Source organism: Trichosporon asahii (genome assembly GCF_000293215.1).
Source record: "Trichosporon asahii var. asahii CBS 2479 unplaced genomic scaffold scaffold00003, whole genome shotgun sequence".
NCBI classification, from domain to species: Eukaryota; Fungi; Basidiomycota; class Tremellomycetes; order Trichosporonales; family Trichosporonaceae; genus Trichosporon; species Trichosporon asahii.
The window spans coordinates 624,805-649,884 of record NW_014040921.1 but is presented as its reverse complement, the minus strand read 5'-3'; the positions used below and the strand labels follow the sequence as shown (position 1 = coordinate 649,884).

At 60.0% G+C, this 25,080-nt stretch overlaps 11 protein-coding genes across 11 annotated transcripts; 6 read left to right on the top strand and 5 right to left on the bottom strand.

The window, feature by feature from the left end:
- Nucleotides 1-39: 39 nt before the first annotated feature.
- Nucleotides 40-2,087, bottom strand: A1Q1_02079 (nucleolar RNA m(5)C methyltransferase, Nop2p; the record flags this gene model as incomplete). The annotated part of the gene is made up of 2 exons (XM_014328609.1): nucleotides 40-1,837; nucleotides 1,876-2,087. 2 exons carry the CDS (start codon nucleotides 2,085-2,087, stop codon nucleotides 40-42), a joined length of 2,010 nt encoding a protein of 669 aa, XP_014184084.1.
- Nucleotides 2,088-2,381: 294 nt separating this feature from the next.
- On the top strand, nucleotides 2,382-3,432 carry A1Q1_02078 (GTPase; the record flags this gene model as incomplete). Its single annotated transcript, XM_014328608.1, has 7 exons — nucleotides 2,382-2,418; nucleotides 2,545-2,563; nucleotides 2,628-2,677; nucleotides 2,734-2,823; nucleotides 2,894-2,973; nucleotides 3,022-3,238; nucleotides 3,335-3,432. The coding sequence occupies 7 exons, from the start codon at nucleotides 2,382-2,384 to the stop codon at nucleotides 3,430-3,432; spliced, it is 591 nt and encodes a 196-aa protein (XP_014184083.1).
- Nucleotides 3,433-4,040: 608 nt separating this feature from the next.
- Nucleotides 4,041-4,984, top strand: A1Q1_02077 (uncharacterized protein; the record flags this gene model as incomplete). Its single annotated transcript, XM_014328607.1, has 3 exons — nucleotides 4,041-4,319; nucleotides 4,374-4,580; nucleotides 4,619-4,984. The coding sequence occupies 3 exons, from the start codon at nucleotides 4,041-4,043 to the stop codon at nucleotides 4,982-4,984; spliced, it is 852 nt and encodes a 283-aa protein (XP_014184082.1).
- A 337-nt stretch (nucleotides 4,985-5,321) lies between these two features.
- On the top strand, nucleotides 5,322-6,826 carry A1Q1_02076 (signal transduction-related protein; the record flags this gene model as incomplete). The annotated part of the gene is made up of 4 exons (XM_014328606.1): nucleotides 5,322-5,680; nucleotides 5,728-6,031; nucleotides 6,077-6,400; nucleotides 6,515-6,826. The coding sequence occupies 4 exons, from the start codon at nucleotides 5,322-5,324 to the stop codon at nucleotides 6,824-6,826; spliced, it is 1,299 nt and encodes a 432-aa protein (XP_014184081.1).
- A 340-nt stretch (nucleotides 6,827-7,166) lies between these two features.
- On the bottom strand, nucleotides 7,167-8,822 carry A1Q1_02075 (uncharacterized protein; the record flags this gene model as incomplete). Its single annotated transcript, XM_014328605.1, has 1 exon — nucleotides 7,167-8,822. One exon carries the CDS (start codon nucleotides 8,820-8,822, stop codon nucleotides 7,167-7,169), a length of 1,656 nt encoding a protein of 551 aa, XP_014184080.1.
- Nucleotides 8,823-9,554: 732 nt separating this feature from the next.
- On the bottom strand, nucleotides 9,555-11,007 carry A1Q1_02074 (isocitrate dehydrogenase (NAD+); the record flags this gene model as incomplete). Its single annotated transcript, XM_014328604.1, has 4 exons — nucleotides 9,555-10,567; nucleotides 10,738-10,756; nucleotides 10,813-10,860; nucleotides 10,951-11,007. The coding sequence occupies 4 exons, from the start codon at nucleotides 11,005-11,007 to the stop codon at nucleotides 9,555-9,557; spliced, it is 1,137 nt and encodes a 378-aa protein (XP_014184079.1).
- A 537-nt stretch (nucleotides 11,008-11,544) lies between these two features.
- Nucleotides 11,545-12,675, top strand: A1Q1_02073 (S-adenosylmethionine-dependent methyltransferase; the record flags this gene model as incomplete). The annotated part of the gene is made up of 2 exons (XM_014328603.1): nucleotides 11,545-11,759; nucleotides 11,799-12,675. 2 exons carry the CDS (start codon nucleotides 11,545-11,547, stop codon nucleotides 12,673-12,675), a joined length of 1,092 nt encoding a protein of 363 aa, XP_014184078.1.
- A 218-nt stretch (nucleotides 12,676-12,893) lies between these two features.
- On the bottom strand, nucleotides 12,894-13,169 carry A1Q1_02072 (uncharacterized protein; the record flags this gene model as incomplete). Its single annotated transcript, XM_014328602.1, has 2 exons — nucleotides 12,894-12,908; nucleotides 12,993-13,169. The coding sequence occupies 2 exons, from the start codon at nucleotides 13,167-13,169 to the stop codon at nucleotides 12,894-12,896; spliced, it is 192 nt and encodes a 63-aa protein (XP_014184077.1).
- A 263-nt stretch (nucleotides 13,170-13,432) lies between these two features.
- On the top strand, nucleotides 13,433-16,063 carry A1Q1_02071 (vesicle fusion-related protein; the record flags this gene model as incomplete). Its single annotated transcript, XM_014328601.1, has 3 exons — nucleotides 13,433-14,578; nucleotides 14,621-15,849; nucleotides 15,952-16,063. 3 exons carry the CDS (start codon nucleotides 13,433-13,435, stop codon nucleotides 16,061-16,063), a joined length of 2,487 nt encoding a protein of 828 aa, XP_014184076.1.
- An 862-nt stretch (nucleotides 16,064-16,925) lies between these two features.
- A1Q1_02070 (uncharacterized protein) lies at nucleotides 16,926-18,953 on the bottom strand (the record flags this gene model as incomplete). The annotated part of the gene is made up of 2 exons (XM_014328600.1): nucleotides 16,926-18,322; nucleotides 18,398-18,953. The coding sequence occupies 2 exons, from the start codon at nucleotides 18,951-18,953 to the stop codon at nucleotides 16,926-16,928; spliced, it is 1,953 nt and encodes a 650-aa protein (XP_014184075.1).
- Nucleotides 18,954-22,757: 3,804 nt separating this feature from the next.
- Nucleotides 22,758-23,952, top strand: A1Q1_02069 (uncharacterized protein; the record flags this gene model as incomplete). The annotated part of the gene is made up of 3 exons (XM_014328599.1): nucleotides 22,758-22,917; nucleotides 23,077-23,347; nucleotides 23,397-23,952. 3 exons carry the CDS (start codon nucleotides 22,758-22,760, stop codon nucleotides 23,950-23,952), a joined length of 987 nt encoding a protein of 328 aa, XP_014184074.1.
- Nucleotides 23,953-25,080: the final 1,128 nt, after the last annotated feature.

The window sequence follows — 25,080 nt, the reverse complement described above, 5'->3', positions numbered from 1 at the left end:
GGTTACGGCACGAGTGCCGCGGGACAAACAGTGAACAAACTACTTCCTCCTCTTCTCGGTGACCTTCTTGCTCTTCTTAGCCTTGGAAGGCTTGGGCTCAGGCTTGGACTCCTCCTCCTCCTTGCCTCCCTTCTTGGCGAGCTTGATGCCCTTGGTCTTAAGGAGGTGCTTGCGCTTGCTCTCCTTGATGTACTCCTCGTCCTCCTCGGCGTTGAATGCAGACGTGTTGGCCTCGTCGTTGATCTCAACGTCGCCGTCGGCGGCAGGGGCCTCGGCCTCCTCAGCCTTGCGCTCCGACTTCTTGAGACGCTTGCCGACCTTGAACTTGGCAACGTAGAAGCCGTCCATGTTGTGCTTGTGCGGGTAGTACCTCCGCGTAAGCGAGAGCGAGGGGTGGAAGTGCTTGCCCTCGAAGGAGGTGAAGCCGGGGACACCGAACTCGAGTCCGGTCTCGACGAGCTTGACGTGGGGGCGTTTTCGAAGCGCGTAGTCGACGACGCTCTCGTCCTCGTCGACCGTGATCGAACACGTCGAGTAGACGAGGTATCCACCCGTAGCGGAGTTGGGGTTGATCGAGTCCAGGGCACAAAGGATAAGCTGCTTCTGCAGGTGCGCGAGCATCTGGAAGTCCTTCTCCGTCTTGTTCACCTTGACACTGGCGTCCTTCGAAATGACACCGGTTCCGGAACACGGCGCATCAAGCAGGACACGGTCGAAGCCGCCGATGACCCTCGGGAACTCGCGCGCGTCGTAGTTGCACACAACGACGTTCTTGCACCCCATGCGGTGCACGTTGGCAGTGAGCGACTTGGTACGCGCCTTGTTCGAGTCGTTCGCGAAGACGGTACCGGTGTTCTGCATGAGCGCGGAGAGGTACGTCGTCTTTCCTCCGGGAGCCGAAGCCATGTCGAGGACACGCTCTCCCGGCTGAGGAGCGAGGGCGATGACGGGCAGGAACGATGAAGCCGCCTGCAGCATGTAGTGGCCGGCGAGGTACTCAGGGGTGGCACCGACGGGAACGGGCGACTCGAAGACCTGAAGACCGACCTTGGACCACTTGCCGATGGGCTCGAGAGTGACGCCGCGGTTAATGAGAGCCTGAGCGAGGTCGCGACGGCGTGTGCGGAGGGTGTTGGCGCGGATGGTGACAGGGCGGGGGGACTCGTTCGACTCGAAGAAGGCAAGGGCCTCGTCGGCGTTGAAGAGCTTCATCAGCTTGTTCACCAGGAAGTGGTTGTAGCCAAAGTACGTCGCGATGTCGTGCTCGAGCTGCAAGAGGTGGTCTGACCGCGACTTGCCGGCAACACCGTTGATCTTCTCATCCTTGGCCGAGCACACCCGCGTGAGCCAGCGCATGCGGTTCTCAACATCACGCAGCGACACACCGTGCTCGTACTCCTCAACCACGCCGTCGACAGCCGGAAGCGTGAAGCCCTCGTCCTCAAGGTCATCCTCGAGGTTGGTCTGAATACCGTCCTCGTCGCCCTCCTCCTCATCCTCGTCCATAGCCTCCTCCGGCTCGCCCTCGTCGCTGGAGGCAAACGCACTGTCGACCTCATCATCCTCCTCCATCTCCTCGTCGTCCGGGAAGGCGAACTCGTCGTCCTCCATCTCGTCCTCCTCGTCGCTCTCGTCCTCCGGAGCCTGGTCGAGGTCAAACATGTGCTGTCCGGTGGGCATGCTCTCCTTGCCGTTGGCATCAATCTCGTCCTCGCTGTCGGAGAAGACGAGCTCGCGAACCTCTCCACGCTCGATGTCGGGCGAGTCCTCCTTCTTCTTGCCCTTCGACTTCTTCTGCTTCTTCTTGGGGACCTCCTCCTCATCCGAAGACCAGTCACTGCTTGTTAGCTTCAGCACAATGATAAAGTTACTCACCCTCCCTGAAGAGCGTCCTCATCGTCGCTGTCGTCGTCTACCCGGTCGACAGCCTTGACGCGCTGCTTGCGCTTAACCGGGGCAGGCTTGGTCGCCTTGATAGCCTTGGCGGGGTTAGGCGCGGCGGAGCCCTTCTTTTTCCTCTTCTTGTCCATGTCGCTCCCGGGGAGGGGCTGAGGAGGCGCCTGCTTTAATCTGGCTTTGCGACCCATTGTTGCTGCTCGATGTCGTCGGTGACAGGTGGTGTGATCAGCGATCTGGAGTAGTTGACCAGGGCTAGTCTCGAAGCTTTGCGGGAGGTGGAGGTATTGTGAACTTTTTTTCTGACGTGTGATTGCTTATCTGCGTATCACCCACTGTACCGCTCACCGTACCGCCCAGCAGGCGACTTTCGGGCTGAACCCTAACGTCACCGCCAGGGACCGCAGCGGTGCATGGATGTTGCCACCCGATCGTCTCAAACGACACTCATCTTTGCCCCATCGTCCACTACCCCTCAACCCACAATGCCCAGGACTGTATCCAGCAAGCTTGTTCTTCTCGGTGAGTAGCTAGATCCTTACCTACGCCGAGCTAACGTGCAGGCGAGTCTGCCGTGGGAAAGAGTTCCCTTGTGCTCCGCTTCGTACGCTGCCGCTTCGGACTCGCCATGCTAATGCCAGGTCCGAGACGAGTTCTCTGACTTCCGGTGAGTTCCTGCTAAGCTAAGTCTCAACTAACAGCAGGGAATCGACGATTGGTTAGTGCAACAGTGTCCAAGTCGTTTGCGATGCTGACGCTGCGTTTCTGCTATATGCAGGTGGTGAGTGATTGGTCGTCAGCGGTGTTAATCGCACCAAACGTTGGAGCTGACAACAGCCGCATTCCTTACGCAAACCGTGAAGCTTGACGAGGCGACGAACGTCAAGTTCGAGATCTGGGACACTGTGAGTTTGCCGTGGTCCACCTGTAACTGACATCCAGGCCGGACAAGAGCGTACGTATCGTGACGAGTGCGAGTTGCTTGTCTAACCTCTAGGCTACAAGAGTCTCGCCCCCATCTACTTCCGCAATGCCAACGCTGCGATCATTGTCTACGACATTACGCAGCCTCCAGAGGTACGCTGAGCTAACTAACGCTTTCTACGGTAGCATAGCTGACTCCAGACCTCTTTCGACAAGGCGAAGGCGTGGGTTCGCGAGCTGCAGCGCCAGGCGGATCCGAACATTGTCATCATGCTCGTCGGAAACAAGCTCGATCTTGCCTCGCAGCGCAAGACCCCTCGCGAGCTCGGCCAGCAGTTCGCGCAGGAAGAGGGGCTTCTGTTCTGCGAGGCGAGTGCCAAGTCGGGCGAGGGCGTCGAGAGCATGTTCATGGAGATCGGTGGGTGACATTCATCAAGCGAGATCTTGCTCGCGATCCGAGCTTCTCGCTCATTTATCTCAAACACGACTTGTGTTCATCAGCTGACAAACTCAGCGAAGGCGCTTCCGCTCAACGCCCCCAAGCCTGGACAGCAGGGCGGCGTCAAGGTGAACCCGCAGCAGCAGGAGGCGCAGAGCGCCTGTAACTGTTAGACCTTAGCTAACCCAGCCATGCTGGGCCTGATGAGCTGCCGGATGGTTTCCGCGTGCAGCGATACGGGCTTGCAGCGGTGCCGATGTGCGTACGTCTTATGTGCATGGTTCGGGTCTCTAGAGTCATTTTCGTCCTATACCCTTCTACATACTAGCCTATAATCGCGAATGTAATCCCTATGCCCCTGCACTGCGTGTGATAACGTGCTAACCGATGCGCGATCGCGCGATCAGACCTACCCCATTATCGGTACCCGGTGTCGCACACTGCCGCACTGCTGTGACACTCGGGCGGCCAGACGGGCCGTAAACCGCACAGAATCACGCATGCATACGCACAGTTTCGGTATGCTGTCTTAAACGTTGAGCACTGTACGTCCCGAGCGGTGTGAAGGGGTATCAGACCGAGAGTGAATGCCACACAGTGGCTGGCGTGTTTCATGGTGGGGCTACGGCGGGCAACGGGAGGTCTCGTGTCTCAATTCCGGGTCAACAACAACAGCCTCACACACACAGCCGGCCTTCTCGCTCCTCCTCATATTTCAACACCCTCCCTTCTCTTTCACCTTCCTTTCTTCGCTAGCCATGGCCCTCGCCCCAGCACCGCAATGAGTCCAGCCCCCAACCTCCGTGGCCAGGTGACCGACCAGGTCGTTGCCACCGAGCACTTCAGTAACGACACTACGTCATCGCCGGACGAGACCGGCACGCCGACACCGATACCGGCGCCGAGTCCCTTCGCCGCACGCTTCCTCACCCTCCCCTCCGAGCTGCAGACGCAGATTCTGCTCTTCCTTTCCCCAGACGAGCTTAGCGTTCTCTCGTCTGTACCCCAGCTCAGCGGCATCGAGAAGGACGAGTACCTCCGCACCGTGTGGATTCACCGGGTGAGTTGTGTTACAACGTGACTGCGGCGAACGGTTCGCCTGGACATGTCACAGGGAAATCGACACTGCTTCTTCTCGCGCGTAATCATTTCAGCTGATGGCCAAACGGAACGTACAGCTGACACGCAGACCGTGCCTTCGCGCCTGTCGCACTTCTTCGCCTTCCGGCCCGACCCGCTCGAGCTCGTTCGCCGCGGGACACTGCGCGGAATCGCTATTGTCAACAGCATCCGCGACGGCACCTACTGGGCTTCCAACAGCGTAAGTTGGCTTTTCCTTCGTGTTAGCTCACATGCCAGGCCGTCCGGCTGTCGATGATCCACGAGCGCCTGACATTGTCCAATCGGCGCCGCTTCCTCTCCGCCTTCCTCGACGCCAGACCGACGCGCGAATCCCTCATCGCGCGGGGCATTCTCCCCGTTCCGAACGTTAGAGGTCGGCTCGCGGCCAAGATTCACACGCTGGAGCGACAGCGCCGCTTCGAGAGCATCAAGCACTCTCTCGTCTCACAAGGTTTGGGAACGAAGCGCTTTCTCGAGGTCAGGCAGGAGTCAGGCTGGCTCTGGAGGCGCGAGGAGGAGAGAGTACTCCTAGCTGTGTGCCCCGTGATCAAGGAGAAGCAGCGGTTCTACGAAGGACTGAGCGCCGTGTCGACGACCGCGTGAACTCAGCCTCAGTATCAATACCCCGTCATCAGTCTTGCTGTTATTATCTTGTATCTAGCGTGCCCATGCATCTGGCCCTGGCGGCCTCTCCTTATCTATACACGGCACTGCCATTCCCCCGAACTACCGCCAGAGCATTCTGTACAAATGCATGCCAATTGCGGTTCGTTATCAGATAGCAGGAAAGATCTGGGCAGGAAAGGCCATTTGCCACCGTCAGTTTGGTTCCGGACGTCATCGGCCAGTCCACTGCGCCGCCCAGAGGAAGTCACCGAAATGATCGAGCCAGAAGGCAGCGTCCACCCAACGCGTCTCACTTGACTTCACACATACCGCCATGTCCGAGCCGACACGCTTCCCCGGCGCTCCGCCGACAAGAGCACCAGGTGCACCTCCGCCGACAGGCTTCCCTGGCTCTTCTGCTACCGGCTTTCCCGGCGCGACTGGCTTTCCGGGGACGATGACTGGACATCCGGCAGCTACAGGACGCGCCGGTGCTACAGGCATTCCGGGAGCAGCAGGACACCCTGGTATGACGACAGGCATGCCCCCAGCAGCCGCCAGTCTGCCGCCCCGCCAGGCCATTGGGCCGAAGTATCAGCTGGAAGAGGGGAAGCACATCCGCCGGCTGCGAATCGGCGACTGGGAAGTACGCAGTACGAAGAAGCCGATTCTGAACGGCAAGGAGATTGATGCGTGAGCCCACCTCTTCAGCTGCAAATACGGCGACAAGTTGACGCCAGACTCGAGAAGGAGCTCCGTCTCCCGCTCCCCGAGATGACGTTTGGGCACAACTCCCTCGTCCTGCAGCATCCCCTCGTCACTTTGTCCTTTGATACGCTGGGCGCGCTGCGTGCAGTTCCAGTAGGCGAGGGATGGGAGGAGAGATGTGGCGGCGGCGTGCTCGTCTCCATGGCCGACGCTTGGAAGAATAGGAAGGTCGAGGACGTGGCTGCGAAGCCGGTGCGGCCGCACGACTGGACGTTCAGTACTTGCTTCAACGGGTCTACGTCTTCATCTTCTGAACCTACAGCCGATGCTAGCCGGGTGAGTTCCTCACACACTCCCAGCTCGACACCGTTGCGGTTGTAGCTGACCGCCCAGCAATTCACCCCCTCTGACACCCACGCGATCCCGCTCCAACTCCTAGCCCGCCAGGACCCAGTCCTGGACCGGATCCTGTTCTACGACGACGTGCCACTGTACGAAGACGAGCTGCACGACCACGGCGGCTCCGAGCTCAACGTGCGCGTGAGGGTAATGCCGCACGCGTTCTTCGTCCTCGCGCGGCTGTTCGTGCGCGTCGACGCGGTCGTGTTTCGTATCTTTGACACGCGGGTGTTCCACTCGTTCGGGAGCAACGAGGTCGTCAGGGAGAGTAGCGGGATGGAGGCGCCGTACGAGACTGTCAAGAGCGTGAGTTGTCCCCTGCTTCCCCCCACCGTCGCTGCAAAGGTGCACCGCTGCGCGTTGAAGGCGCGGACCTGAGCTGGAGCTGCAGATCTCTTCGTCGTCAAGCTGACACTGCAGTATCTCGAGAATCCCGAGGACCTCTCGCCATTGACAGACGCCAACTTTGTCTCGGCTACGCTGAAGAAGATCCAGGACGGCGTACCTCCCCCGATGCGCGCGAGGAGGGCTGCGCCGGCACCGTCTGGAAGGGCTACCGTGCCGGGACGCGTGACCGCCAACCCTCCCAGTGCTTCACCGACGCCTACGCCGCAGGTCCAGGCGCAGGTCCAGGCGCAGGTGCAGGGCAAGCCGTGGCCCGGATTAGGCAAGCGCGTGGACGTGCTCCACCTGACGGATATCGAGCAGGGCGTGCGCGACCTGAGCATCTAGACTTGTAGTACTACACATGGATATTATTCATTACAATGGACGGGGCGAAACTATGACAACGTTGAAAGAGTCTAAAGGAGCGAGTCGAGTGCGAGAATGAGAGTCGGGTCGATGGGTGAGGGGATGAGGGTATATTAATGTCTACGTCTAGGTTGGTTATCGTAACAAGGTCATGTCTAGGTCTAATCTTCAACACGGGGCTTTGGTTTCCTGCTGTTGTTGCTGTTGTACAATCGTCTCATGAGCGTCTTGAACATGGGACGGTGGGATCGCCGTCGTCTACTCGCACTCGCACTCAAACTGGTACTGCTCGCACCTGCGCACACGGTCAACCTGGCTGCTACTCTTCGTTAAAGAACTCGAGCTCCCACTTCCCGTGCTCCCACCCCCAGTCACTCCACTGGCACACACCGCCGACTGCCGTCTTGCAGATCTGGCAGTTCTCACCGTTCGCATGGCCGATCACCGGCACGATCGAGTCGGCGGCCGTCTCCTGGCTGTACGCGCTCGTCTGGCTTAGCGTCGACTTGCGCTTTGAGTTCTTCGTCGGCGTCGTGATTCCGATCTTGGGGGCTTCAGAGTCTTCCGACTTGGACGGGCTGGGCGTTTCTTGCTTCGCGGCGGCAGGGGCCGGAGTACTCCCGCCGTCCCGCGGGTTCTCAACTAGTATCGGCTTCTCGATCTTCTTAGGCGCGGTTGTGACGGTTTCGGGCTTTGGTTGCGGCTTCAGCTTGGGTTTGGGAGGCGTTCCGACTTCGATCATGTGTGCCAGGCCTAACCAAGGGATGCACCACTCGCAGTCGCCAATTAAGATGTCTTGTCCGGCGTGGTCCTGATGTTCCAGATAAGCGGCTGCCTTAGTCGGATGCTTCCACAAGGCTTCTTCGGCACGTTGTTTCGAGTACCCCATCGAGACAAGCGACGTAAGCGTCGCCGAATACTGGTTCCTGGTGGCAAGCAAGTTCGCGGCCTCAGCAAGCGACCCAGTAGAGCTCGCCCTCCGTCGATGAGAGGGGTGCATGATGTAATGGCTGCCATGCGTCCTCTGGTGGTAGTAGTCGTCCTTAGAGACCCTAGGAGGTGTATTTGTTGGCGAGGGTGACTGCTGACGCTGCGACGCCCGACTTATGGACGCCGGGGAAGACAGAATCACCGAGACGGGGCGCGGCAAAGACAACGAGCGCTTGGAGCGGGTTGTCGAGAAAGGCGAACCTGGACTTGCTCTGGAGTGGCCAGAGGTGGCAGGGGTTCCTGGGCTAGAGGGCAGGTGGCCAGGCTGCAAGCTCTGGGCTGACGTTGTAGCCGCGGTTGGAGGCGAAGAGACCGGTATCTTCCCTCGGTCGCTCGGAGGGGAAGGAGTAGGGGTACCTTCCTCGGCGATGGTGGACGGGTGGCGATGCCTGACTGGAGTGGACCTCGGGGAAGGAGAAGTTTGCTCTCGTTCAGACTGCAGTGATTGCGATGGAGGTTGAGGAGACGGGTGCCTAGGTTGCGGTGAGGAGATCTGCACCTGAGGCTGGGAGGGTGGTTGTGGGCTGGATGCAGGGGGCGGCGATGCAGCACCTCCAGGTTGAACTTGAGCAGTCGGTGTGCATGAAGGCCCCGAGGCACTCCTTTGCTGGGGCTGGGGCGTGAGTGTGCTTCTGGGCGGCGAGGAAGGACATGATTTCGGTAGTTGGCGGTGAAGTTGTTGTTTTCGTTGAGTGGAAGGGGGCGTGGATGGTGAGCGTGGGGGAAGAATAGACAGGGGAGGGGCTAGATCGGAGGAAGGAGCGGCGAGCTGTGAGCTAGAGGTACTCCTAACGTTCTCGAGAGCGGAGCGGCGATGTCGATGGGACGCAGTAGATCGAACTGAGAGTGCGGCGAAACCGACACCAGTGTTCTGTGCGCGTCCAACATTACCAACATTAGACGTCGACTGAGAGGGCGCGTTGTGTTCAGAGCGGGGCTGGAAAGCGGAGCCAAGGCGCCGCCACCAGGACCCCTCTTCGGACATGGCGCTGGAGGGTGGGGGGAGTCGCCGAGCGTCAAGAGCGAGAGGAAAGACAGAAAAGAGGAGGAAGAATGGAAGGAAGGTAGCAATGTCGAAAGAGAGTGTAAGGCGTCGGCATGAGGAACGAGGCTGTCTGAGTGCAGAGTGTCAGAGTTGGCCATCAAAGGGCGCTAGTGCAACGTCTACGCCCCTCCGGCCGGCCCCTCAGCAGCCCCTCAGGCGCGTCTCAACGCCTCCAGGCTCTGCGCAACGCCCGCGCCGCTCCTTGTCTCACATTGAGGACCACCCTACCCCGCCCTGCCGCCCCCGTAGCCGCGTAGCCTGACGGTCCAAGCGTCGGCCCTTCCTCCAACCAGCTTATGTCATGACATTACACACTCCTGTTCTGTGGAATGCTGCAATGTCTATCCTCCACACAAGTCGCCGCAACGTATCTTTCAAGGTGTCTCTGTCTGCAGTGAGCTAGCACGTGGTGAGAGTGCAATCAGGCGTCGTCAGTAATCCCAGCAAACGCTACTTCTGCTACACGGACACGCACGGGTGTCGCGCCTCCTGTCTGTTGGATCCACGGATGCATCTGTTTAGATCATCCGTTCTTTTTGATATACAATTAATTCCAAACATGCGCGATGCCGGAAGGTCTCTAAAACCCGATGGGTAGCGCGGGGAGTCCTTGGAGTAAAGGATTATGAGGGTAGGAGGAAGATGTTGATGTGGGGGTGTTTGCTGGTTCGCTTAGGCAATGGCCTTCTCGATGACCGCCTTGGTGAAGTCGGTGGTCGAGGTGTTGCCGCCGACGTCAGCGGTCTGGTGCTTGCCGTCGGCGATAACGTCGTAGGTAGCCTTGGCGATCTGGTTGGCCTGCTCGTCAAGGCCGAGGTGGCGGAGGAGCATGGTCGAGGAGAGGAGGAGGGCGGTGGGGTTGGCCTTGTTCTTGCCCATGATGTCCTTGCCGATGTGACGGCATCCAGGCTCGAAGAGAGCGTACTCGCGGCCGAAGTTGCATCCGGGAACGATACCGGGGCCACCAACGAGACCGGCACCAATGTTGGAGATGATGTTTCCGTAAAGGTTAGGGAGGACGACGACGTCGAACTGCTGGGGCTTGGAGACAAGCTGCATGGAGGCGTTGTCGACAATCATGGTGTCGAACTTGATGCCGGTGTGGCCGTACTCCTCCTCGGCAACGCGCTTGCAGGTGTTGAGGAAGAGACCGTCACCGAGCTTCATGATGTTGGCCTTGTGGACACAGGTGACCTTCTTGCGGTTGTTCTTGATGGCAAAGTCAAAGGCGAAGCGGGCGATACGCTCGGCCTTGGCGCGGGTGGTGACCTTGAGCGACTCAACGACACCGGGGTACGACTGGTGCTCGAGACCAGAGTACTCTCCCTCGGTGTTCTCACGGATAATGGCGAAGTCAACGTCCTTGTGGCGGAGGTGGAGACCGGGGAGCGACTTGCAGACGACAACGGAGGCGTAAATGTCGAGCTGCTGGCGCATGGCGACGTTCCACGAGTTGTGGCCAGAAACGGTCGAGGGGGTGTAGAGGATACCCTTGAGACCGACCTTGTTGCGCTTCAGCGACTCCATGGCCTCGAGGAAGAGGTTGTCGTCGAGGTGCTCGCCGGAGACGTTGTACTGCTCCCACTCGACGGGGACCTTGAGCGACTCAAAGACCTCCTTGACCGAGTCGGCAACCTCGAGACCGATACCGTCACCAGGGACGAGGGTAACGGTGTACTTGCCTGCTACGTCAGCACATGGAAACGGATGACAGAGGTCATGCACAAGGCAGATCAGTCGTCATCCACACCTTGTCGTGGCTTGGCGCGTATATCCGAGTTGATAAACGTCGCAGCCTCGGACTACGGCATGATAAGACGACTGATCGCCTCGCGCATGTCCGATGAACACTAACCACCGAACTTGGCAGGCAGCTGGGAAACAAGTCAGCGCTTTGATCGCTTGCAATGCTTAGAGCTAGCATACTTACGCGGTTCTCCTCAGTGATGGTAGCCATGGAGCGGGCAACGGGGACGCGCTGTAGGAGTCAGCATGGCGGGCGGTGACCAAATTTGCTGCTGGTTCACAGTGGGGGATTGCGGTGAGAACTGTGTGCAGGAGCACGTACCTGGTTGCGGGCGGCCGCGCGAACGGCGTTGGTGGCAGAGGCACGAACGGCGAACATTGTGGTGTGGGTGTGGGGAGGGAGAGGGAGGATGGGGAGGAAAGGGCAGGAAACGCTGAAGAAGGAGGATGTTGTTGTGAGAGACAGGAGGTCGATGAAAAGCTATCACCAACTGGCTGCTGGAGGAGACAGGAGCGACGACCTGTCAGGGTAAAAAGCATAGGGAACGTCGCGAGCAGCGTCATCGACCAGTCGGCCGATTATCGGCTCTTACCTGCTCATTAGAACTGCATTAGGACGACCGACAGCGCCGATTTCGAATTTTCCCTAATCAGCTGCCTCAACAAGACCACGTGATGACGATCAGCAAGCCAAGCTCCTGCTAGAGCCGGATACCGCCGGCCCCGCACTCTCTAGCCAACGACAGTCAACGATACCGCTATGTGACCCTCCTCCTTAGCCCTGTACTTCACCACGTGGCTGTAAGGTCACGTGCACTCCAGAAAGTCGGCCTGTCCAGAAAGTTGCAAGCCCTGTACCGTGAGTGCCTTCATGAGCTGGGCGAAAGCGTTGTTGACCAACTCTACGACAGACAGCATGGAGCCCGAAGTCCCGACACACACTCCCGGTACGCCTGTGGATGGAACCACGACGCCTCCCGTCCCCCAGCCGGAGGCTGAGGCCGGCCCCTCGACGACGATCAGGCAGTCTGTTATCGACAAGTGGCTGAACCCGGCTGGACCGCCAAAGGGCACCTCCTTTGGAGCGAGGAAGCTGCAGGAGTCCGACGATGTTTTCAGCAACAATGCTTGGTAAGTTGGTGTAATCTCGACATCATGACTGACGCCCAGGGACCACGCCGAGCTGCCAGACGATTTCGAGGAGCGCGCGGCCGAGATCATGGAACAGCACCGCAACTCGCCTGTGCCGGAGGACAAGACGAAGGAGTACAACGGCAAGCCGGCCAAGTTCTGGGACAAGTTCTACTCGAACCACAAGGATCAGTTCTTCAAGAACCGCCGCTGGCTCCCGCTCGAGTTCCCCGAGCTCGTCATGTGCTGTGAGCCGGATGCCGGCCCCAAGCTCGTGCTCGAGGTGGGCTGCGGAGCGGGCAACACCGTCTTCCCTCTCCTCATGCACAACGAGAACCCGGACCTCAAGATTGTCGCGACTGACTACTCCGCCCAGGCCGTTAAGGTCGTCCAGTCCTCTGAGCTGTACCCGAAGGCCGAGCACGGCATCGGCGAGATCCGCGCCGCCGTCTGGGACATCACGCAGAAACCCGCCGAGGGAAGCGGCGTTACATACGCTCTTCCTGAGGGTGTTGAGCCCGGAACTGTTGACGTTCTGACTGTTGTCTACGTTCTCTCGGCGCTTCACCCCGACGAGTGGAAGCAGGCGGTGCACAACCTCTATTCGGCGCTGAAGCCTGGTGGTCTTCTGCTCGTTCGTGACTACGGCCGCCATGACCTCGCTCAGCTCCGCATCAAGAAGCAGCGTCTTCTCGACGTCCCCAACCTCTACATCCGCGGTGACGGCACACGCGTTTACTTCTTTGAGAAGGAGGAGCTGGGCAACATGCTCACTGCTGCTCCTTGGGGACAGGAGGAGGGTCACATGTTCTCCATCCAGCAGCTGGCCGAAGACCGCCGCCTGCTCGTGAACCGGAAAGAGCAGCTTAAGATGTACCGCATCTGGCTCCAGGTGAAGGCCACTAAGCTTGCGTGAGGTGTAGATGTGAGTCGTTGGGAGATACCATGACTTGCTCTGAGGCGAGGTCCCACTCGTCCATGTATGTAGACGTATAGATCTTATGTTGCAGCATCAGTCTGCCTCCGTTGTCTTGGGTAATAGGGTTACATGCATACAATCGCCTGTCGCGACGAGAGGAATCCAAAATGAGTTGTGGTGATGGGTGCGGGTCAAAAGGTTGCGGATAATGAGGTTCAGGCCTTTGACTTCTGCTTGCGTTAGCAGACCATCAACTACCAGCAGTCTTCTTCCACCTGTTCAAAACCTTGGCACCCGGTTCTTTGATCACTCACCTTGTCGGCCTTCGTGCGCATGCTCTTGCGCTTCTTCTTTCCTCCGCCACTCGGCGCCTCAACAGGCTCGGGACTCGGCTCACGCTTCTTGAGGGGTTGAGCAGCGGCCTTTGCGATCTTCGAAACCTGCTTCTGCTTCTGCGTCGGGCGCTTCATCATCTTGGCTGAGCGACCCATCTTGGGCAGCTTCACACTCTGGCGGAGGCGGGGGCGAGATAAGATGTGCAGTCGAAAGATGGTCGTCCTTCACCTCGTTCAGGCTTCAGGAATGCGCAAGCCTCGAATCTGCACCTAAGCCACCTCCACCCCCACTGTCCACCCCTCCACCACGGGACCAGATGGGCGGTGGCCAGGTCCGAGAGCAGTGACGCTGACGATGGGTGCATCGTGATCCACCTGGCGAGTTGATCGTGTCCACCACATCTGTCAACCACTCAAACATGGCTAGTGCCAGCGCCAGCGGTCGGGCATTCGGCACAGCGTCAGTAAACTCGACTGCGTCTGCGGCCTCGGGCACATCCGCCGCCTCCGGTTCGACCGCGACCACGAACGGCCTCCGGTCCTCGACCACAACCCGACATCAGCGGGGACAAGCGAGTGTGGGCTCCGCGCCGACATCTTGGCAAAGTCCGCGGACAGGCATTCCCAAATCGAGCAGCAATGGCTCCCTGGCCGCTCCCGGGAATGGATCAGCAACGACGCACGGCTCACCGGCGCTGACACCCGACGCGCCCGGACGGCCAGAGATTCAGCGTCAACGGTCCGTCAGCAGTGCAAGCGGAGCAGCAGTCGAGCGAGCAAGCAATTGGCTGCAGGCACTTGCGCCCCGGGGTGAGGGACGCTCTCGCGAGTTTCTGACGAGCACGCTGAGCGGTGTTGCAACTGTGGCTTCGACGGCGGCGCAGGAGGTGAACGGCTTCATTAGGGACCGAGGTTCTCGCCCGAACTCGCTGGTTGCGACGTCACCGCCGCCAGTTGGGTCACTTTCGCCTCAGCCTGTTGGTCCGGTCCGACGAGCAGCGGCGCCAGCCAACGCCGCCCGTCTCCCCAAGGCCAGCCCGGACCCCGAGCGGCCACAGAGCGTCCATCTGCCGCTTACTTCCAGCCCGGTCGCGAGCCCGACGCAGAGATCCTTCAACCATCCCATCACAACGACATATGCCGCCCGCGAACACAGGCGTACCGGCTCAGCAGCCTCGACAACAGCTCTGACACACTCGACCTCCCATCCCCAACCCGCACCACAACTCCAGCAACCTCAACCACAACATCAACCCCCGGGGCGTGTATTCTCGACACCATCGCCGAGCCACTCGCCCGCTCCCAGCGGCCCAACAGGCGCAACGACGCCCCTGCACGCGAGCACTGCAAGCAGCTCGAGCAAGAATTTGGCTGCCTCCACGTCGAGCAGGACGCACACGCCAGCCCTCTCAGCCAGCACCCGCTCGAGAGGTCAGCCGTATAAGATCGGCTTCCAGCCGAGCGGCGTGCGGTCGGACCGAACAGCAGCCTTTCTTAAGGAGCGGAAGGAAAAGGCGGGTGAGCGAGAGAAGGAGGAGGGCCGGCTGGGTCGGAGATGGGCCAAGGTGAGTATCAGCCTCGGTACCCCGTCGATAAGCTAACTCCAGCTCGTCGACCTGCATTTCAACCCGTCCCTCGCGTCGCGCCCCGGCCCATCCCAGCAACCGGCGAAGAAGTCGACATTCGACGGCGCCTTCGACTCTCTGAACCCGAAGGAAGTGTGGCGGGGTCTGAAGGCGGCGGCAGGGCCGAGTGCAGATGAGGCGCGGAAGAGGGCCGTGGAGCAGAGTATCGTGAAGTGGGAGCCTGACAGCGAGGTCAAGAAGTGCCGCATCTGTGCGACTTCTTTCTCGTTGAGTAACCGGAAACACCACTGCCGGCTCTGTGGCCGCATCGTGTGTTCACTCCCGCCGTCGCCCCCGGGACTGCTGCATATCCAGTTCGAGCTGTTCGGAGGGGACATGGAGCACCTCCCCGCTGGCTTCCGACGCGAGCGATGCTCGTTGTTGCTCGTGGCGGACTGGAAGACGGGAAGGGGCGAGGAGGTCGATGAAGGCTTCGTGGGCTGGATGCAGCTGGACCCCGAGGCTCCGCCGGAGCGGGAACAGACGTTCGTCAAGCGCCATGTGCGCAACACCTCTACTGCAAGTGCGGGCGGTAGTCCCGCAGGCAGTGCGCCTGGTAGTGGCGCCTCGACCCCTCTTCCCCAGCAACCGCAAGAGGTCCAGGTACGCGGTATCCGTGTCTGCCGGGAATGCTGGCGCATCGTGTCCCGCAAGCAGATCATCGCCGACGGTCTGAAACCCTCCCGCTTCGCGCGACTGTACGAGACGCTCCGCCTGATCCAGTCCGAGATTGACGGCATCTTGCCCGACCTAGACGGGGGGATTCGGCACGCCGACGCACTGTTAGAGGCGGGAGAGTGGGACCGGATTGACCTCTCCGATCTGCTCGAGAACCACCGGACGCTCCTCTCCCTGCTTGCCGAGTACGACACGGTCACGAAGCAGCTGGCGTCGGTGCAGTTCGGCCCGCCCCCGACTCCGGCGGGAGAGAAGGCAGACGACAAGAAGGTCGGCGCTGTCCTGCTCGAGGGCGGGGCAAAGGAGGGCGAGAGCACGAAGCAGGCCGAGGAAGTCAAGGCGACCATTGTCCGCATCGCCAGCATTTACCTCGCCAAGTGCATGAGCCAGGTGCACAGTGTGGGCAAGCTGCAGCGCCGCATCCTGCAGAAGCAGTCCAAGGGTCTGGTCGTGCACAACCTCAACGACAGCAGTAGCGAGGATGAGCTGGCGCGCGAACTCCAGCCGCTGCTCGAGCAGCAGGCACAGCTTGAGTAAGTACCGTTCATCCTTCTCCAATCAACGCACTTCACCAGTGGTCTGCCCTGCCCTTTTGACGCTGGGGACAAATTCGTAGAAAGCTAGCTGACAGTCAGATCCTTCATCGCGCAAGCCAACGCACAGCGCAAGTATGACGACAGCAAGGCCCTCTCGGTGGCACTGGCCGAGATCGAACGCGAGATCGCACGTCTCACGACCAACATCTAGTTCTCCCTACACGTCATCATTCCAGAACCGCGCGACGTTTCCATTCTTAACATCTGCAACAATCGGACATCTGAGAACCTGAGAAAAGCACGACGCAGGCCGCACTTTGCACGCAGCTGCCCGGACCTGCCGCCACATGCGACGCATGCAGGAGATGAGATGTGGCCGACGTGGCCGACGTGGCTGATGTGGCCGATCGCTGCCCCAGCCCAACGCCGCAGGCCCAGCCCCAGCCCCAGCCACAATCGCAAGAAGCAGCAGGAGAAGGAGGAAGGAGGAAGGAGGAAGGAGAGGAAGTGGGCAGTCTTTGTATCCCCTTTGTATTTACTGTTAGACATGCATTGATCCCCCTTTGTCCCAACGCATGGCGCTGGATCACCGCACGGGGCACACGTTTCAGCCGCCACTGCGGCCACCACCTCACTCCACACACAAGCTTGGGCACTGCAAGCCCTGTTTCAGCCCGTTGTTCGCACCCACGCCTCGACGGGTTAGACATGCCTGGGCCTTTGGGATCTTCTAGGATCAACCGCCACATTCCGCCCACGAGCATCTTTCCGCATCTCCCTCTGTGCTTCGCTTTTCACAAGACACTGGTTTTTGCTCGCGCATGGCGCTTCTTACTCTCCTGCTCTGTCCTGCGCTCGCTCTGCTTGCTCCCCGGTATCGCTTCGCCGCGGTGTGTCGCGCTTATGTGCAATTCATGACATATGGGAAACAAGTACAGATTATACCGTATAGGAATGCTGCGATGCGATGGGACCTGTGGAATTGGCATGGTACAAATGTTCATTATAGTGGGACTGAGGGGAGGGTGCACTGTTCGGAGTTGGTCGTCGGCAATGGTGATGCGATGGGGAGTTCAGTAGAAGGGCGTCGCGGTCGTATGGTACATGTCAATGGGAGGGAGTTGCTTTTCGATCATCGGCGGCATGCCGCTCGTGGCCGTCGGAGCGGAGAACAGGGGCGTCGCGTAAGGCTGCGGCGTGTACGGTACCTGGAAGTGCGAGCTCGTGGGGGATGGGTCCCACGTCGGCGTGCTTCCCGGCACGGTGATGGGTTCAGGCCATTCGGCAGTCGCGGCCGCCACGGGCTGCGACGTTTCCGGCCCGACAGGCGTCCACTGTCGCCGGGGGTCGCGCGGAGGGGAGCCCTGCGAGCCCTGCACGTCGGCAGCCACTGACCACTGCGCTGGCACCGGACGCGGTCGGGTCGTCGTCGGCTCACCTCGCATGGCGTTGAGAAGGTGCGACGTTTCTCGGCCAAGGGGTGGAGGGGCGGAGTACGGCCGGTCCCATGACCGGCTGTCGTCATACCGCCTAGGGTCTGCAGAAACAGCGCGGTCGGCGGTGCCACTCTCACGCGGCTGCGTTGTCTCGGCGGGGTAGGCAGTGCTAGCCCACGAGGCGTACGGATACGCAGCGTAGTCGTTCGTCGGAACCGGTGGAGGCGGGTAGTACGGCGAGTGGACCTGCTGCGTGTTGAACTGCTGGTACTGCTGCTGTTGACGCTGGTAGTCCATAACGTGTGACTGGCGTGCAGCTGTCGGATAGGCAGATCCCCAGTAGCTCTCTGGCGTCGTCTCCGGCGTCACAGTGACGCTCGGCAAAGCAGATTCACCGCGCCCGACACCAGCGTACGAAGGGAAGCCTGCGTAACCGACTGCCTCGTGTGGGGGAGTCGTGCGTCCTTCCCGCCACGAGTACGACTGATCCGCAGTCTCGCGGTAGCGAGGGGCGAGGGCGTCCGTGTCCAAGGTGCGGAGAGGGGGTAATTGGATGTCGGAAGGAGTCGTGCGCATAGACGCCTGAGGCAATGGCTGGTCAGACGTAGCCAGTGTGGACGGGTACGCCAGTTGCTGTGAGGGGGGTGCCTGCTGCTGCCTTGCTTCCTCGCTGACGCCAAGGAAGCGCAGCTGGTCGAATCCACCGGTGCCCGCTCGGGCGTTCGCATCGGGCACTGGCGGGTGCTGCGACACGGTCACTGGGTGCGACGCCACGCCCCGTAAGAAGATTCCACGCGGGTGCTGAACATCTGCTGGTGGAGCGGCCACAGGGTGCAGTGTGAGGCGGCCGGCCTCTGCTTGAATTGTACGTGGTTTGGTATTCGTGTGACCGAAATCGAGATCAGGGGGACACGCAGCCCTGCTCCTCTTCTCGTTGTTCTCCACCGGGGTCGTGACAGACGCCAGTACCTGTTCCTGCTCCTCACTGCTTCGTCGTCGACGTTCGTTGTACTGCTGCTTCAGCAGGGCGATGTCTGTGGGGATGTGTCAGCATAACAACACCAGACGCAATAACGGAATACAGCTTTCCGCAAACTGAGTATACGCACGGACATTGTCGTCAGCAGACACAACTCGCCGTTCCTGCCCAGCTCCGGCATGCCGCCTGCTCTCCCCAAGGTCGTCGGCTGATCCTGGTGAAGCAGGCGAAGCGTGGTGCGAGTAGTACACGGGGGCCGCTGCTTCCTTTGGGCGCCGTGCATAGGGCGCTGTGCGCAGAGCGTTCCCCGTTCGTGGCCGAGAATGCTTCCCACGCCCAGACGAGTTGTCCACAGGGCCGAGTCCTGGACTCGTGCTGTGCTGTCTGGCGACGGGCTGTGTCGTTCCGAGGAGTGACGACGAGGGCAGGGAAGGCGCAACGATAGGGTCTGCTTGGAGATACTGCGGTAACGCGGAATTCGTCGACTCGGGGGACCACTGTGCCGCTAGCTCCCAGTCTTCGTTGAGCAGCTTGTCACCCGTTCGTCGGGAGCGCTCAAAGTACTCCTGGCCATACTGCGCATGCTGGTAGTAGAAGGGCTGGACCGAACGAAGGAACCGCTGAATGAAGTAGTTGGGTTCAGCGACCTGCTGCGGTACACCTCGTATAGGTGAGTTAGCGCTCATGGAGGGTGGCGAGCGTGCTGCTGCCGCTAGAGGGAAGGCTTGGTAGTGCCGATGCTGTCGTCGTAGTCGCTACCGTTAGAGAAGTGGAAACGTCAAGAGGTGGTCGTGTTTGGCGTCTGGGTGGTAAGGCGGGAGGGAAGAATAGGGGATGAGCTGGGGTGGCGGGAGATCAACTGGGCGGTGTTTGTTGTTGATGGTTCTTGTCGGTCTGGGGTTATGATATATCGTGCGGTCAGGTCGGCCGTGATGGGGCAGGCGCAGCACAATGATGGGCTACGATGGGCTGTGGTGTCTGTGAAGGGTGAATGTGATGGATCAAAAGAAGAGTCGTGGTTGAGACCGGTCGTTTGTCGTAGCTGTGTGCAGCGGGTGTGAGGTGTGAGGGAGTGCAGGTACGCCGTATGTCAATGTCTCGTGGCCGTAGCCCCGTAGCGACGTAGCGTAGCGCGTAGCCGATGGGCAAGAGTCAGGAGTAAGGATGGAGCGAGGAGTCGAGGCTCGAGGCTTAGTGCTTAGTGTGCATTGGGCATAGCGTAGGTGTACCCGGTGTGTGCGAGGCGAGCGTGAGGAGTGAGCGTGAGCTTGTGAGCCTGTGCATTCGACGTCCCTTCGGGACACGGGCGACACGGGCGACGGGCAACGGGCGGGGATGACGGTTTCGTCGGTAGAAGACGAGCGTGCGGATTGTTGTGCCGTAGGGGGCCGAGGGGGTCGCTCCGAGGGAAGAAGGGAGGAGGGAAGAAGGGAAGACAGGGGTAATCGGATGGGATGGGGTCGAAAGGGGACAGGGGCTGGTTGAAGCAAAAAGCACGGGCGGAGCGACACAGACGTGAGACGCGCGATCTACTGTAAAAGAGCGAGGGACGGAGAGTAGTGTTATTGTTTCCCCAGTCCTCCGGCTCTTGATTGTTCTTGTGACGGCGGAAGCCGATGCGATGCGAGCGAGCGAGAACGAGAAGAGACAAATGAGTCGAAGGCGAAGACGAGAATGCGCGAAGGCGACTTGCGTGAGAGCTGTGCGATGTGCGAAGGACAGCGGTCCAAGACTGGCGGCGAGGATGTGTCGGTGTGTTGGTCTGATCGAGCGGGTCAGGGGTGGTCGGGTCGTCTTGGTCTCACGGCTGACTTGCCTGGCGCGCTGGCGCAGCATCTGGCGCAAATGGCGTACAGGCAGGCGTCTGTGTCGCTGTGTCTGCGTCTGCATACGTAGCATGCGCTGGCGGCACTGGCGTGTGGGGTACTGCGGCCTGCGGTCCGTCGGTCGTAGAGTGAACTAGGCCGAGGCAAGACCCAGGCTCAGTGTTTGAGGAATGGGTCCCACGATCAGTTGCACCTTGCATCGAATCGACCATCAATGGAGATAGGGCGACGGACCTCGACTCAACACTCGCACACTCCAAACGCTAACGATAGCCTGACCCCGAGTCACTCGTCACTCTTTCTACACTAACCGATGGATTGTCGCCAGTCACCCCAAGCAATGCATCGATACAGCTTGCGTTTGAGAACACGCATCCATCTGAATCTGGTCACAGCAAGTTCCGTCGAATCTGCCATCTCGAATCTGTGACTCGACGCACTCACCCCGCCCGCCTGAGCTTAACGCCAGCCCTAGGCAGCCCTCAGGTTTGATGTCTCAGGATCACAACTGAGCCAGGATCGATGGCCCGCAAAGTGTCCGGAATCATAGGAACGGCCCACTCGATACCCGCTGCCCCTTACTTTCCTATTTGCCTAGCCTTTCAGAAGTCCTAGACCCTAGCGAGCCTGGTTCGCGCCAGCTCGTGCTTGACCGCTTGTCCGCTTGACTATATCGGCTCCCCTCTCAGTCCCAGTCAAGAGCGCATTACGTTTGGGGCAGCAGCTTGGTTTCTACGGAGAGCGCCTTGCAGCTTCACAAACGGTCCAAGAGATTTAGAGATCCGGTGTCATCGAGGTCCAATTGATGGCTACAACCATCAGGTCCGGGGTCCGCCTCACCAGGTGACCATCAACAAGCTCAGCACACGACCCTTTGTGTCCACACCCCCGTGTGTTCGAGTCGCACTCTGGTGGGACAGAGGTACGGAGGGGACCGACGGGTACCGAGGCTACCGGGGCAGCTTCGGTCTTCTCTTTCTGTGCCCGTAGGTGCCGTACGACAGCACCGTGCCCAGGATCGGTGACCTGATACGCTCGCGCCGCGATGAGTTGATAAGTACGCCGATGCATCCGCTGATGACGATACGGGATGCTACGACTGCGTGTGAGAGACCTGTGCAGACGTGTAAGTCGGCCGCTTCCTGGACGCCAACCGGCAACCCAAGCCAAGCCAAAGCCTCAGATCCAAGTTTCCTATCGATGAGTAGGCCACGAAGTTCCGAGGCGATGCAGGCGACGAAGCCCCGCTTTGTCCTTCGACAAGAGCCCACAACTGACAAGAATTGTCCGCATACGTGCGCCGATTCAACCATCGTGTAGCGCATATCGGCTGCGAGACTGCATTGATGGCATTGATGGGGGTTTCCAGCTACCCCCAGTGACGTCCATCGGCGCATGCGGCGCAGTCCGCCGTCCGGGGTCGAGCTCCGCATGGGACGAGCTCTGCCCCATCACCTCATCACCTCCAGGCTCATGTATTCACAGTGGAATCAGCAGCGAAACCGGACCCAAAGCACAAGCCACGATGTGAGACCCCGCTGACGGCGTTGGCGCTGGCGCCGCAGCGCCTAACTCCCCTCAATCCCTCGCTGCGCCCCGCATGTACCCCGCATACGCCGCATCACCGCCGCCCATCCGCCCCTCCGGCGCCGCAGCTGCCTGCGCCGCATGCACGTCTGAATGCATGATCCGCATGCTCCGTATTGCCCACCGACAGCGGCCTACCTGGACCAGTTGACTGTCCTGGCTGTCGTGTTGTTCGGGTGCCCATTCTTTCAGACATTGACGAAGAACACTGGTCTGGAGGTTGGAGTCTAGAGGGAGTAGTGGGCTAGCAATGGGGCACCGATGGACAAACGGCGTCCCGGAGGCGGTAGAGGGAGAGTCAATGGATACAACGACTCCAAAATACCGCACTGCATCGCAGCAACAAGCGGGCTATCACGGGCGAGATGTCGAGGAGACTAACAACCTTGGCTAGGCTTATCCGAAGCTCGAGGTCTTCGATGAAGACTTGGCACCCTGGAACGTGGCACCAGGCTGGCTGAACTCACTCGTCAGGTTAGGAAAAGGGCCAGCGGGCCTGTAAAGGCGCTCCGCTGAAGCTGAAGCTGGCTGCACATGCATGAATGCAGGCAAGGACGATTTCCGGCCCGAACACCGGTGCCACCATCAGGAGCAGTAGAGGGCAAAGTGTCCGTCTCGTTGCTAGGATACTTAGCGTCTTCCTTTGTCCCTTGGCAGTCCGTCAAGCTGCCCGCTGTGGGTTCTGTTGTCGCTCGCGTCGACGTCCACTGCAAAGTGGACAAGTAGTCTTCCCGGTGCCAACTCTACGTGCTTCCTTTCATTTTGTCGGTCGCAGCACCCGTATCCGCGCATACCGCAACATGCGTCTGACGCAAGCATCCGTCGTAACGACCCAACTTGACCAGCACTGTAAACCTTACATCATCTGCAGTCCGTGCCTGGTACCTCAATGGCCCAAGAAACCACGCGCGTCGCGCGTTCTGAGGACATGAAGCGGTCATCACGTGACTCGCCACTCTTGACCTCCACCTCTCCAGATTTCGAACCACCCACCGCCGATGGAGGAAGGACGGGCTCCAGAAAATTGTTGACATCATTGCTAACCTCCAGTCCACTGACATAATCGACTGAAGCAGCATGGCGCGATTCACCAACATTGGCATGCCGAAGAAGCGCTTTGTCGCTTCTGCGGCTGAGGAGCGGGAGGCGGCCACGGACGAGCCCCGGCAGCAGGACAACGAGGCGGGGCCGTCGAAGGGGAAGAGGAAGGGATGGGGACGGGATCCGGACATTGCCAGTGAGTGAACTCTGACCTCTTGCTTCATCTCGAGTCATTTCAATCGTGAAAATTCCTCTACTTCATATGAAAAAAGTGGACAGAATCGAGGGCGGAAGGACGAGGCAGCTGTTCGATGCCTCTGGCGCAAGCTGATAACAGAACGCGCGCGCAACGCAGCTGAGCGCTCCGAGGAGCGTCGCCAGAAGCGTGCGGATCTGCGCACAAACCAGACAACCTGCTTCGCGTGCCGTGGTATTGGACATGCGGCCCGCGACTGCCCGAACATCCTCCTCGCGGCCTCTGGTGCCAATGGGAGCGCGGCGCTGCTCGAGGCGGACGAGATGGCGAAGCGCCAGGCCGAGTTGCTCGAGGGCGAGGGCAAGGTCAAGTCTGGCAAGAGGGACAAGAAGGCAAAGGGTGGAGACGTCGTTGGCGGGAAGTGCTACCGGTGAGTCGACCCAGTCTCTAGCCTTGAAGAAGGTCATCTTGCTCGCTAGGACTTCGCAGCTACCATGCGGACGCGAACAGCTGACACCCAGATGCAACTCGGACAAGCACTCGCTCTCGCGCTGTCCCAAGCCCATGGACCCGGAGAACCCCACGCCATTCGCCACCTGTTTCGTCTGTCTCGGCACTGGGCATCTCTCCGGTGCGTGCCCGCAAAACCCGCGCGGCGTTTACGTCAACGGCGGCGCGTGCAAGGTTTGCGGATCCGTCAAGCACCGCGCCAACGACTGTCCCGACGACAAGCGGCCGAAGCCCGAGCCCGGAGCGATGCGGGGCAACCTTGCTGTCGGCACTGGTGCCAACGCCGGAGCGGACGAGGACGACTTCATGGTCGAGCGCCGCATCCAGCACCGCGAGCAGCGGAGGGAGAAGGCCGAGAAGGCGGCGCAGAAGAAGCCCTACTCGAGGCCGAAGCACGAGCCCGCCAAGAACGGCATGCGCGGACCCGCGAAGCAGCCCGGCGAGGAGGGCGCCTACGCCCCGGCTCCTGTTGCTGCTCCCGTCGCCGCCGCGCCTAAGAAGAAGGCCAAGGTCGTCACGTTCTGATCTGTAATACTTGTACAATTACTGCATATCCGGTACCATGCTAGAGACTCGTTAGAGACAGTGTCGTGCGCGGATGATCAGCGGCTCCGCGGGCGGCGGTAGTGGGGGAAGGTGATCTGAGACTCGTTAGCTGGAACGCAGATTGGGTAGCTTACACTGTCCGCTGAGCGGCACGACGCCTGCATCGCAGTACGGCGGCGGAAAGTGGGGATTCAAGCTGACTTGCGGCGCGAGGTTATGCAGCGTGATGCCCTGCGACTCGAGGAAGGATACACTGCCGTTAGCTCAAGGGGGGTCGTCGAGCTCACAAGATGTCACTCGGCTCCTCAGCACCGACCCAAATCACGGTGCGCAGGTTGAGCTTCTCGAGGAAGGAGAAGTTGAGCTCGGTCGGCTGCGCCGAGCGGTAGAAGCCTGCTGTTGTCAGCTGAACGGACCACAAATGGAAACTCACCGTCCTCGACGAGGCCGAAGTTCATCGGCGGCACAATCTTCGCCATCGTCGGAGGTGCCGCGTGCGGTGGAGGGTGGGGTCACAGAGTTGTTGTTGTCAAGAGAGCCAACGTTCGTCATCTGATCTCCGCAGTTGCGGGGTAGCGTCATCTGGCGCGGCATATTCTACAATAGGGGAAGGGGTGATTACTTACTAGTGATTTGTTTCCGCTATTAAATTCTCCATTAGGATAGTTTGATTTGCCACCCGCATAGCTGATCAGCGGCTCACCAGCGAACCACGTCGCCAGACCGCCTTGGAGGAAGGTGCGGTGTGCTAGTGCAGTACGTATCGTGGATCTCACACGCAACGACATCGCGCACCTTTGACTGAGACTTTAGTAGAGAGAGCTAGCTGACGCGACATGGCGACGAGACGGATGTGATGCAACGGGCTAACATAACTGGATTGTTTTCCACTGCGCAGCATTCGCCAGGATGACAGAGCGTAGGCGCGCGCAAAAGAAGAAATAGAAGGTCGGGGGACAGCCGAACCTCGAGGTTCGCGAGTCACCTGCTGCATCCTTTATGACCCAGGCGCAGAAGCTTCAAAGGGCAACGGGTCACCTCAAGCATGACGTGAAATGCAGCTACCGATCGCGAGGGAGGCTGAGCAGGAAGAAGGACAGTTGCTGG